This window comes from Gadus morhua, chromosome 13 (assembly GCF_902167405.1).
Source record: "Gadus morhua chromosome 13, gadMor3.0, whole genome shotgun sequence".
Lineage (NCBI taxonomy): Eukaryota > Metazoa > Chordata > Actinopteri > Gadiformes > Gadidae > Gadus > Gadus morhua.
The window spans coordinates 15,348,579-15,360,961 of NC_044060.1; the positions used below are offsets into that span (position 1 = coordinate 15,348,579).

At 44.4% G+C, this 12,383-nt stretch overlaps 1 protein-coding gene across 5 annotated transcripts in view; it reads right to left on the bottom strand.

The window, feature by feature from the left end:
- The window catches only part of r3hdm2 (R3H domain containing 2), a 42,381-nt gene that overhangs the window by 11,622 nt on the left and 18,376 nt on the right, over positions 1–12,383 (bottom strand). For 2 of the 5 annotated variants that reach the window (XM_030374624.1, XM_030374625.1), the window contains exons 3-18: positions 11,786–11,925; positions 11,439–11,651; positions 11,242–11,283; positions 9,901–9,987; positions 9,634–9,757; positions 8,966–9,044; positions 8,410–8,469; positions 7,886–8,026; positions 7,495–7,603; positions 6,928–7,023; positions 6,637–6,686; positions 5,872–5,919; positions 2,469–2,704; positions 1,832–2,004; positions 1,251–1,349; positions 719–1,018 (exon numbers count right to left, since the gene is read on the bottom strand). In XM_030374624.1, coding sequence (XP_030230484.1) covers positions 719–1,018; positions 1,251–1,349; positions 1,832–2,004; positions 2,469–2,704; positions 5,872–5,919; positions 6,637–6,686; positions 6,928–7,023; positions 7,495–7,603; positions 7,886–8,026; positions 8,410–8,469; positions 8,966–9,044; positions 9,634–9,757; positions 9,901–9,987; positions 11,242–11,283; positions 11,439–11,597 — 1,803 coding nt within the window. In that variant the 5' untranslated portion in view covers positions 11,598–11,651; positions 11,786–11,925. The remainder of the gene's footprint in view (positions 1–718; positions 1,019–1,250; positions 1,350–1,831; positions 2,005–2,468; positions 2,705–5,871; positions 5,920–6,636; positions 6,687–6,927; positions 7,024–7,494; positions 7,604–7,885; positions 8,027–8,409; positions 8,470–8,965; positions 9,045–9,633; positions 9,758–9,900; positions 9,988–11,241; positions 11,284–11,438; positions 11,652–11,785; positions 11,926–12,383) is intronic. The other 3 variants (XM_030374626.1, XM_030374627.1, XM_030374628.1) reach the window with 3 other exon arrangements.

Sequence of the window (12,383 nt, forward strand, 5' to 3'; positions counted from 1 at the left end):
TCTTCCACTGTTGGATCAACGTAAGCAAGGCATTGATGATGATTGTCCGGTGGAAACAGGACAATCATCAAATCCAATCTAGTGAAAAAACACTTGTAAATAATCCAAATGATCAAGCTCAATTGGCAATTGGAAAGTTTGATGGATAAGCCACAAAGCAGTTTGAGTGATAGCAGTGGTAGGGTGAAGAACACTGTGTACTTGCACCTCTGTTTTAACAGCGGAAGGGCGTTCCATTAGGGCTGATTGATGTGCGGTTAGGAACACGATCTCGACCATGGAGCATCTTCAAAGTGCATTGATGACGGCAGGTCAGAACGCAGGGCATTTATACATATTTAAGAGAGGAAACGTAACCTACAAATGTACAAGGTTGCAGCAGTGGTCTACTCAACCCTGAATGCACACACACTCGATAAGAGTCCACCTGGGCCACGATGCAACAGGCCGCCATTCACACTCTGCGAGCTGGTGGATCTATTCTTAGCGTTCACCCCACGATAACAAAAGACGGCTGGAGTCAATACATCTTCCGGTTTCAGAACCATCTCCCTCTCGGCCACCAGTTCTCCACATACCACACATACTTTAACAAGAATCACCATATTTTTTACTGGTGCGTATCACGACAGACCCCCATGTGTAGAGAACTCCCAAATGGCCACAACTAAATCCAACAACCGTAACGTAATCCCTGCCGTGGTTGTTGCCTCCCTACCTGCTGGGGCGGAGGGGGCTGCATGTAGCCCTGCGGTGGGGGCGGGGCCTGCATGACGGGCTGGGAGGGTGGAGGAGGCGGGGGCGGCGGGTGTGGGTGCCCCGTGGCGGGCTGGTAGCCCGACGGCGGGGCCATGGCCGGCCCGGCGGTGGCCATGATGTAGCTGGTCTGGGGGGGCGGGTGCTGGGCGAGCACGGCGGTGGGCGGGGCCGTCTGATACATGGGTGGAGCCTCTGGGTTCTCGCTGGAGCCCTGCCGACTCAGGGTCATCTGGCTGAACTGGGGGGCCAGCTCCTCTCCCTGAGGAAGGAGGCAGTGTCGGGGTAGAAACCAAAGGCGGATATTATTCACTTCACAAGTATGAATGCTAAAATGGCGTCGGATTCCATTCAAAAGACAAATGACTTAAGACCATTGTCAGCTGTTAAAAGTCCAACCGGATGTATTTATGTTTTGCAAGCCCGATTGAATATCCCAAGTCACTTTGATCAACAAAAGGGTTTGGTGAGGAGTGACAATAAGGAGTCAGTACCATGGTGTACTGCTGGGGAGGAGAGACGGGCAGGAGGACCTGGGGACAGGTTGGGCTGGAGTAGGAGACGGACTGGGAGGGCTGCATTGACGTCACTGGCTGTGCACACACACACACACACACACACACACACACACACACACACACACACACACACACACACACACACACACACACACACACACACACACACACACACACACACACACACAGTGAGCGAGGAGGAGGAGAGCAAGACGGTGCAGAGACAGATGAATACACGTTAATAAACAGGCCGACAAAGGGAAGATTTGGGTCAGAACACTGAGGAAATTGGTAACCAAAATAAACGGTTTGGCCTCAAAATGCTTTGAAGACAACGTGGTGCATGGAAACGTAACGCAGTTGCTCGACGGATATCACCATGGGAGGAAGAAAACATGAGGTTCTCTAAGGTGTTATGTAACACCAGAGAGAATCTCAAATCAAGACCAAAAAGGTTGTTCCAAAATCTTTCAATGTGCTCAATTTAACCACCTAAGTCATTCATACAAATGTATCGTCATGGCCATCACTGGGACGCGGGTGGAGGCTGTTCTTACCTGGGCCATCATATGGTTCCCCATGGGGTGCTGCTGTGGGGTGGGGAGCAGGGCGGTCTGTGGTGGGGGCTGGGCGTGAGGCTGCTGGGGCTGTGGCGGGCAGGGGAGCAGGCTGCGGCTGGACTGGGGAACTTGGCTTGGGGGACACAGGTCCGGACTCACCAGGGGCAGGCCTTGAAGACACAGACAAAACAAACAACAAATATTAAAGAAAGCGAAGAAGAAAAATAGAAGAACCGCCAAATTATCAAGCAGAGTTGATTTGACAGTACATTATTTGTGTGTAATTTGTAACTATTTGGATCAACACGATCAAAGATGTTAACGGACACTAAAAACGTGATACTTGTCATTTGAACCACTAGAGGATATACTTATTTCAAAATATTCTTGAAATCTCATATTCATATTTTAATAAGCACAATTTCAAAATCCCGGAAGCATAAAAATCCACATCACGGATATGATTAATGAGGGAAAGTCTTTCCTGTAATGACATATTTGACAACTGCTCTCCATGGGTCAGATTCCTCAGAGATCAGAGATCAGCCATCCATCTATCCACTCCCCCCCCCCCTACCTCCCTCCCTCCCTGCCGTCACCCCCTTGCCCTTTCTCCCGTGGGGGGGGCCCATACCCGAACGCGAGCCCCGGCAGCTGCCCTGGGAGCTCTTGTTGCTGCCCAGGCTGTCTCCGCGGGTGAGGATGGAGATGCCCGAGAAGCTGCTGGCCTTGGTGACGGGCGGCCGCAGCGTGCGGTTGGAGCTGTCCGAGTCGGTGCTGCTCCAGGGCCGCGGCTCCAGGCACTTCATGTCACTGTCCGTGCTGCTCTGACGGCTACTGGACGCCCGGCTCGAGCTCTCACGGTTCCCCCTGGTTGGTCGGGCCGGGGGTGGTGGTGGGATGTGGGGGAGAACGACGGGGGCGGGAAGGAACCAGAAAGTAGGAAAGTGGGAAGAAGCAGACGAGAAATAACACAAAGAAGTCAGTCACGTACAAAGGTTAAAAAGCAAAAGGGATGAAGGTGTGTAATTATAGGGTATGGGGATTGAGAAGGGCCGAGGTAATGGGAGCAGGGAGGAAGGTTTGTGCGAGAGGTATAATGGGCAGAAAGGAAACACAGAGGAACAGAACAATGTTTTACTGATCATTAAGGTGCACAGAGACACAGCAGGGCCATAGAGGGAGGACAGATTGGCCATCAGCCGCTCGAGAGTCTGACAGGATGAGGGCATTCGACAGACGAGAGATGCATGTGGGCTTGTTCAATTAAACTGTGATTTAAAATATAGTAAAAGAAAACAGGCAACACACCTCAACCATAACAACGTACGCACACCCACGCATCCGCAACAGTGCGGTGCGACAAAAAATCAACACAACCATGCAGGTACAGTGATCTCCCAAGACAATCAACGCCAATACGTCAAGACACAATAGACAAACCATCCAAGACTTGAGGTACAGATACATTAACTAATGAACCTTGGTGATTATAGAAACATTTCAGGTTCATACAAAATTAAAAACATGCGCACATACAGACATACTCCATCATAAACAGGGAGACAAACACACAGAAATACACAGATTGAGACCAGATACAAAACAGAGACACTCTCTAGGGAATAAATACTTGCACTGGTTTGCAACTAGTAACCACTGTTTTGTTGATACTAGACTGCTGAATAAACATGTGTTGCTCTTGTGGTGTTTAGCGGTGATGTAGTCGCTCTGCGTTGGAGCAGCTGCCAAGAAAACCAGCAATCAGACTGTAAGCACAACCTCTGGGTACCAACTCCGTAAGGGCTCATGGATGGGCTTGCAAACGACATGCTATTAACATTACGTTGCTTCCAAAGGAAATCGGCCTGCCGGCAGCTATAGTAGTCTTCAAGCAATGCTGCATGACAGACAATACTACAAATCATACAACGTATTCATGTTTCATTTGATTGATGTAAAACATTTACATCAAAATAACCAAATATTTTGCAATATGGTAGCCAAAATATAAAAAGAAACTGTCCGTCACAAATTTATGCTGAGCGGATTAAAACAGAGCGTGCGCTCCTGTTGAGGTGTAGGTTGGGAAAAAAAGGGAAAAAAGTACACATGTCAAAAATAATATGAAAATTAAAATGATGGATGATTTTTGTCATCTTCGGCCAAACAGACGTGGGCTGTGCGAAACAAACCAGCTTTGTAGAGCCATGTTTTTGACATGGCAATAGTTGATAAATATTTCAGAGAAGCTGTAATTAATGGAGAATCTATTTAAAGGCCTCACTCTGCAGAGCCTATTTTAAGGACGGGCGGGTGCTGTGCTGCTCGCTGCACGCAGCCAACACTTGTTTCCCATCGCTCTGGAGACAAAGATGAGAGCAGCGAGATGGAGGCGGGGGGGGGGATTCTGCAGCTCATCACATGATATTCCATCTATAGCGCTCGCATAGAAACACACCTTTATATGTAAGCAATCTGGCCGAGCTACACTGTTGCTTCGTGCTCCTAGTATGAAGCAAATCTACACTAGTTCCATTTCCTCTCTGAAGGCTATTTAGGTTGCGCAGTAATGGGATAAGTAATGTTTGTTTATTGGCAATTTATTGTTAAGTGTTTAAATAAACATGTGTCAATCAGGTTACCATATGTTGTCTATGGTGGGCTAAATATGAGAAAATATAGGTTCATTATGCAATACTATTACACTAATACCAAAACTTATATTGAAAAATCTAATTGTGTAATGCATGTAACTGGTTATCAACACTATGGGATCTACTAGTTTCAAATGTCCCATTAACCCTCATTTGTCTCCCATCACCAAATTCTTTAATGCTTGGTGGCAAATAGATTTAATCTTTTTAGTCTGCATGTCATTTTTCAAACTGTTAAACTAATGAAAGAGCGAGAAATCACTCATTACTGTCGTAGGAGGGGGTGGGGGGGTACTGCCTACTGTGTTTGTTAATTCAACTTCTTTGAAGTGTACCTTTTGCCCTCTAGTGGCCAAAAATCAATTAAAGCTGCTTTAATCATAAAGCAGCTTTAAATAAGTTACCATATTGTTGCTGCATCGACAGTTACATGTAGTTTTTTGTACCTTTTTCAACCTTACATTGTGTTTCATGAATGGTCAACATTTGTTGATAGCTGAGATGTCATCAAGCTCAGAGAAATTATAATTTGGTGTCAACATTTAAATTACGGTAAATGTGCTTAATGCAGATACTGCTTAAATCCTCCTATCATTGAAGTAGGGACATCCCTTGAAATAATCCTTAGTTTATTTGTATCATATTAATTTATTTGTACTATTTTTAAGGACACAAAAGACTGATTTGTTCCAACCGGCGAAGACAGTAAGTGTGTCGTTGATTTAACGTTTCATATTTTCTGCCTGAAAAAACGTCGAACCAAAAATTACTGTGTATTACATTCGAGCATAGATGATTAAATATTCCTATCACAAAAAAATTGCCATCATCTTGTTTTTGATACCAAAAATTACTGTGCATTACATTCGAGCATAGATGATTAAATATTCCTATCACAAAAAAATTGCCATCATCTTGTTTTTGATATACAGCTCCCATAATTGATTGTTGCAAGTCTAACGCACAATGGAGATTTCTATCATGCATTATACAACGGATGATGTTGAAAACTAAAAAAATAACTCACAAAACAAACAATGCGACTGAAAGCAATGCGGTTGCTGTATGAAAAATAACCAAAAAGAATTGCAGTGCTAATGATGATCGACGGAGTGGAAAGTAAGCTAGGTCAAATCAGCCCCCAGTGAGATTATAAAGCAGCCATGCATGGGTCATGGGGGGTCCCACAGTGCAGTGCTGGAATAGCCATCAATCAGCGGACTATGCCAAGCAGAGATAGAGATACATTTCAATTACAAAAACAAACAAAAACCAAAAGAGGAAAAGCACCACAAGTCAACCACCATTATGACCACCAAACCACTTTGAGAAATGGGCATGGCAAACACAGAGGTCAAGGTCAGCAGAACACCCCAGTACCTAAAGATCTGCCTCCTCTTTTGAGAGGAGTAGCCCTCAGTGGAAAGTCTGTTGGGGTTAACATTGGGAGAAAAACGCTAGGGTTACAGGAATGGATTGAAGGAGGGTTGAGGGTGCTTGGAAAGGACTGGGGTGGGGGGGGGGGGGGGGGGTCAGTAGGAGATTGAGGTAGGCACAGTGCACAACTTCCAGCCCTCCAAGAAAATAAAAATAATTAAATAAAGGAATAAAATCGCAAAGTAGGCAGAACCCGACTGCTCAAAAGGCCCACGCTCCCCTTTTTCTCTCCTCCTCAGCATATTGTCTACAAATCTGTCATAGTCAACAGCCATAAGCCTGGGGAGGGTGGTGGACTTTTTCTGCCTCTGTTAGCTAACCTCCCCTGCAAAATGCCCTTCCACAACAAACACATGCTTGCAACAGATGATATAACCCCTGCAGTCATATTGAGCCAAATCCCAACAGGCCTAGCAAATTCATTATTACAAGTTAATTTAACCTCAGGAATTGAACATCTGATACCAAATGTTATGAAATCCACGGCGGCAAAATAGGAAATCAGCTCCGCTTTAAATGCCATTATTAAGACAACCTAAATGTATTGCGTCTATAGACACCATTGGCTTTCAGGGCACTTGCCCCCCCGTCTACTGAGACAGGATGTTGGCAAGGCATGCAGTGTCATCTGGGGTGAGTAAGGGAGCAGGGCTGGCCATGTCTTATTTACTATACACAACAAACTCTCTAGTGGACGCATCATCTTACCTGTTGTCGTTGATGTAGCCATTTTGAGAGGACTGTAAAGAAAAAGACACCTGCACATTACAAATGGCTAATTCCAGCCGAAGAAGGGCCACAGAAGAGCCCAATGCTTCAATTCTTTGCAAGAGATAAATGTTAGCCTAGCGTTTTATCAGGGGTCGGTTACATGACTCAGTACGGGTTTAACACAAAGAGAAAATCTCTCCCTGCCTGTACTCTCATTTCCTCTGACCACCGTAGATTCACTGTTAACTGATGATGGGGTCTGAAAAGCTGTCTCTACCCAATACTTACTTCTCGGGCAAAGATCCGGTCTCGTACCCGCTGATACTCCTCCTCACGCTCCTCGATGGACTTACTGCGCCTCCCGTCCTGCAGCGGAACACGGATCTGCAGGGAAACAAGACCTCAAAGTGTTATACGAAACACATGCATGATAATCATTCAAGCTGCGATTTCATGCCTGGGCTACTCAGGGCACCTTGCCATTGCATCCTTTTGTAAGATCTGTAATGCATTGATCATAATTATTGTGGTTTGCTAGACTGGCTGCAATTGCAAGAAGACAGAGTTGGAGCGTTCATAGATCAATTCTAAATTAGCCAGAATAAAATTATAATTTTATTCTAGTTCATTTGAGATGCATTGTTCCATTTCCTGCGATAGCATCTTTAAATCATCAAAAGCAAGATTGTTCTGCATCCTCTACACGATTTTGTGCCAATAGGCACCTTCCTGTGTTTCACTGACAGCTACATGACACACGTTATTAATCCATGAAAAGGCTTCGATGAAGATAGTTTGTACTGTGCATATCATAATCGTAGTCCAACACTTACTAAGCACAGTACTGGAGATTACCTGATTATCGTCCTTGTCCATACTAGCGTCATCTCTCTTCAGGATGAACTTTTTCTGGAAGTCAATGTTGCGCTCATCCTTAATGTGCTCAGAAAACCTTTGCTCTGGGCTGTGGGGCAAATCAAAAAACGAGAGCACAACAACGTCAACTTCAAAAACAATGTTTTAGAGTCTACAAGATCCCTATGGGGCCCTTTTAGTATCATGCATCCAATTAAAGAACAGGTACAACACACAAACCCTGCCATTGTTCAATTTATTCAAACCTGGCCCCTGAGAGTCGACTGTGATGACTTTTCAACATCAACCACATACGATAAAAAGAAAACGTCATAGTAACAATGTACTTTTGCTTCAACTGAAAAGTGAATGCGTCTCTTGAGCAACTCACATGCGCGTGTTGCCCGTCTTGTTAATGATGACAGCCTTGCCCGTCTGGTCCACATTGTGGTCCATGCCAAAGTATGCGGCCACCCGGTGCAGCAGCATGCGGTGGTAAGAGGTCATCTGGGGAAACTTCTTATACTGGTTACTGCCAGTGAAAAAACCAAGGGACAGACGTCAGTGCATAGGTTCCTACTGCCCGTGGACAAACATGGTGCCATGACTTGTTTACTTAGGTAGCAGTAGCCAACTTTCCAATGCGGTCACATATGTACATGCAACGATAAAAAACAAACAAGATGTATTCAAATAAATGTTTTATGGATATAGTCATGTTACTACTAAAATGCCTTGTGTCTCTGCCAAAGCTCACCCATAGTTATATAACACAATGGTCAGTAACAATTAACTTTGTCCAAATAGAACATGCCATATTTATCTGATTACCACAACAGCCTATAAGCAGAAATGGGCTAGACCAGGGAGTGCTAAATGAAACACAAGCGATTGTTTATGAAGAATGTGGCTCACTTGTCATCATTTATAAACTCCAGGATATCTTGTTCTAGTTTGAGCAGCATCATTCGATCCCTTTGAGAGAGAGAGAGAGAGAGAGAGAGAGAGAGAGAGAGAGAGAGAGAGAGAGAGAGAGAGAGAGAGAGAGAGAGAGAGAGAGAGAATTGATTAGCGTGTGTAAGTACAAGGGAAAGATCAAAAGGCGAGGCTCTTTATTTCCAACCCATCTAAAGAGGAAGGAGAGAACAGCCAGCTCCCTTTCCCCACTCAATCACCCCCAGCGCTGCCGCAGACGCAGGCCAGACTTATCCAATGCCAAAGACTGGGGAGATCTCTAAATAGAAAGCCCATTAGGTGAAACAAGGGATTTCCTTTCCTTGGATGGCGCAGGCTAAAGCTTCCGGGTCAAAAATGCTGTCCTCCTTTGAAGATTCAAGCAGCAGCCTTTGCACCGATCGGACATATATGATGATAAACAAAATAAAACAGTCTGACAGGTTGACATACACAAGCCACTGTTGTTGTTGGTCCGTTCCTGACCACGAAGCAAAAGGGGATGTGGGACAAATACCTGGGATTGTTTTTCAGTGTGTTGACCAGAAACTCATGGACATCGATGCCAGTGGAGTCTGTGTATTCTTGACTGGAGTCTGAGGGAGATCATAAATATATCAATGAGGGCATTTCCAATGCATTATTAAAAGCCTTGGAGAACCCCAGCGACTCCATGCTGCGAGGTTCCCAGAGGGGGAGGAGATTAAGTGTTAACCTGACTGGCCAATTCCATGTAGTTATGGAGGCACCAACACACACACACACACACACACACACACACACACACACACACACACACACACACACACACACACACACACACACACACACAACTGGGCTAAGTCGTTTTGTCTCCTTACTGCTCTATGATTCATAAAAGTCCGGAATGTCTCAGAAGTGAAGAGAAAAAGAAAGATTACAGAAGAAACAAAGAACGCAGGGAAAACAAAGCAAATAATTCCCATTGGCTTTCTTAGAAGTCACCTGCATGTCGATGCAAATTGGTTTAAATGATTTAACTGATGGGGCACTGCACTAGCACTCTTAATGGGATTCAATCACAATCAGATACTTGGCCATGCCTGACTGCTTTGTCTTCTTGGCGATAGATGGTCAGATGATGCAACTCACCATCACACGTCATAAAAAACAAAATGTATAAAATGCGTACGATCGCAATCTTACCGCGGGACAACATTTTGCGTGGCGTTTTGTCCTTTTTATCCTTCTCTTCGTTTTCATACTCCTCCTTGGAGGACTTCTCCTCTTCCTTGTCGGACGGACAGCTGATGTGCAGCTGAATGATATCCTGGAAAACGAGATCGGATCAGCAGATAGAAATCAGACTGTCCAACCGGTCAATACATTAAGCTGACTTATGGCATGGAAAACTGCATTATACGTGATACTGCATGAGCATATTGTATAGGAAAGCATATGAATGAAACGTACCGATTCTGGAAGTCCATCGCTAGAAAATGGACCCGAGGACTCTTCACACACCGCCAGACTCCGTACCAGCTTCAGCTTGGCATTGGACTGAAACACAAGCCATTCAGTCAATTACACCATACCGTAAATAATCTAATATAGACCTCGTCCTGTATGCAAATATTTCAGACAAATGATGGTTGTGCAGCCTCCAAACAAGTGTCGGTGACATTTAGCCTTGCGGCGATTTCACTCCGCACTGATTATGCCCTGTATTCTATAGCATTACCTTTCAAAAATAATATTGACATGGTCAATGTTTGCTAAATGGTAATGCCCCTCTTGCACCAAGAGGTTGAAAAAGTTATCTAGGCTACTAATAATAAGCCTGCTAATTGGGAAATAAACGTCAATATTTATATCATTGGGTGTTTACTATTATTTATTTTCTGGTGATCCGTCATTCAGAATAGTGCATTTATCTGCATTCTCTTGAATAGCACTAGTGCTGCGGTGCAATTTCATTGAAACTTTAGTTGGTCGTGTTTCCAACTAGAGCTGTCGCAGCGCCGCCCCCATACAGCCACGTTATGATTTCCAACCCTGCTCCAGGCCTGCTCCAGGCCTTGGCGCGCATGGCATCAATACCATTCATTATATTAAACATAGAACCATGCGTTGTCTACTAAGGGGCGCTGCCCCAACAGAAAGATCCCAAAATTTCAAAAGGCTTTTCACAGACTCAATGATTTGTTATGCTGCAGCTCTTCAATGCAAAACACTTGAATTAAAAGGTCACAATCAAAAGAATGCCTTTGTACCTTTCAGCAGAACGTGGGGGCCTTCGGATAGGATTTGATGTACTTTAAAGCATGTGTTTTACACAGGTGCGGCCTTTATAAAGATTTGGTTTTTTCAAGCCTTAGTTGTCAGTGAAGCTCATGTATGATGCGGTCTATATTGGCGTAATTACAGTTTACCATCCATCAGCACACATTATAATTTAGGGCTTAATTTAGGACTTCAACGCAACTTTTAGATAAGTTGATTAATCTAATCTTTTTTTATAAGTTATTTACTAAACACAAATAGGCTACAAATATATATTTCTCAATGCATTCGAAATTCTAATTTGGAACATGGATCGTACATATTAAAAGAAACGTGTCCTTCTTGTTTACGAGGATGCTCCAAAATTGTATTGTTTCACACTAACAACAACGGATAGTCGTGACTCAGAAGTGCAATATTAAATATTATCATAGTTTGGACACATTTTTTGAGTGTTTCTACTTTAACGACACTAAAACCTTTCAACCTTCGATATAATACAATATTATTTATTTTTGAAAGTACAGTTACCTTAGGCCTTTTCCTGCTATGGCTGTGGTTAGGCGCCCGTCTCTGTGTGTAAAGGACAAAGACATTAATCCTGCTATGTTACAACCTATTTTGTAAATATGGCACAATATGTTACAATCATGAATACGTAGACAATTTGAAATCCAAAAATGAGTACCCCTCTTCAACCCCCTACTCTCTCCCTCCTTGCGTCTCACCTGTGCATCGTGCAGGGAGCCGTCGTCGGGCTCCAGGCCCTCCCCGGTCCCATCCATGGTGGCCTGAGGTTGGGGGGAGCCCATGCCTCGGCTACAGGGCTCGGTGAGCGGCCCACTCTCTCCCTGCTGCTGAATGTCCGTTGCCAGGCTTACTGACATCTTTCTGGGGAAAGGGAGAGGGTGGGGGGAGGGGGCTGGAGGACCCAGCAGAGGCTAGGGGTCAGGGAGAAGAAAAAAAAAGGCAGGTGTGTGACTTAGGTGTTTATACGTTGGGACATCAGAGGGGTCAGACAGAGAGGTAGCTGCAAAACTGCAGACAGGTTGGTGGCGACTACTGTGTGGAATACCTATGGATGGTATCAGATGTGCGCTGACTCGCAGGGTGGATGCCACCGGCAAGGAGGAGGGGATCCCACTAGAGTGGAGTAGCGGGTTGGGCTGCAGCAGGAGGAGCACGGCAGTCCATGGCAAGTGTGGAGCCTGAGAGCTGGAGGCATCAGTTACAGCGACAAGGTCAGTTAGACAAGAGATTGTTTATTTCTATTTAACCATCTTTATGGCTTCAGGATTTCATGATTATACAGATTGTTCACTTTGGTTATTATTTGCACGACAAAATCCATTGACCGTGCTATAATCCCCAGGGAGTGGATGTTCATTGTTAAAAATCTATAACTTAAACGATCTTAAACGATCAATGGTGTCTTGATATTCAAATAAATGTCTATCTGTTTCAGGAATTTTAAATAATTAGTTATTCAAGCATTATATCATAATTTCTTCGTGACTTCTTTCTTTATTGATTTATAAAAAAGGTAAATAAAGCAGACAGCACTTACTCAAGACCGTGTTCAGAGGAGCCAAGAGCAGGGATTAATCCTGGCTCTGCCCCACTCTCTATAGTGACAATTTTGCTTATTATGATAGCAAGGTTCAGGCTACAGT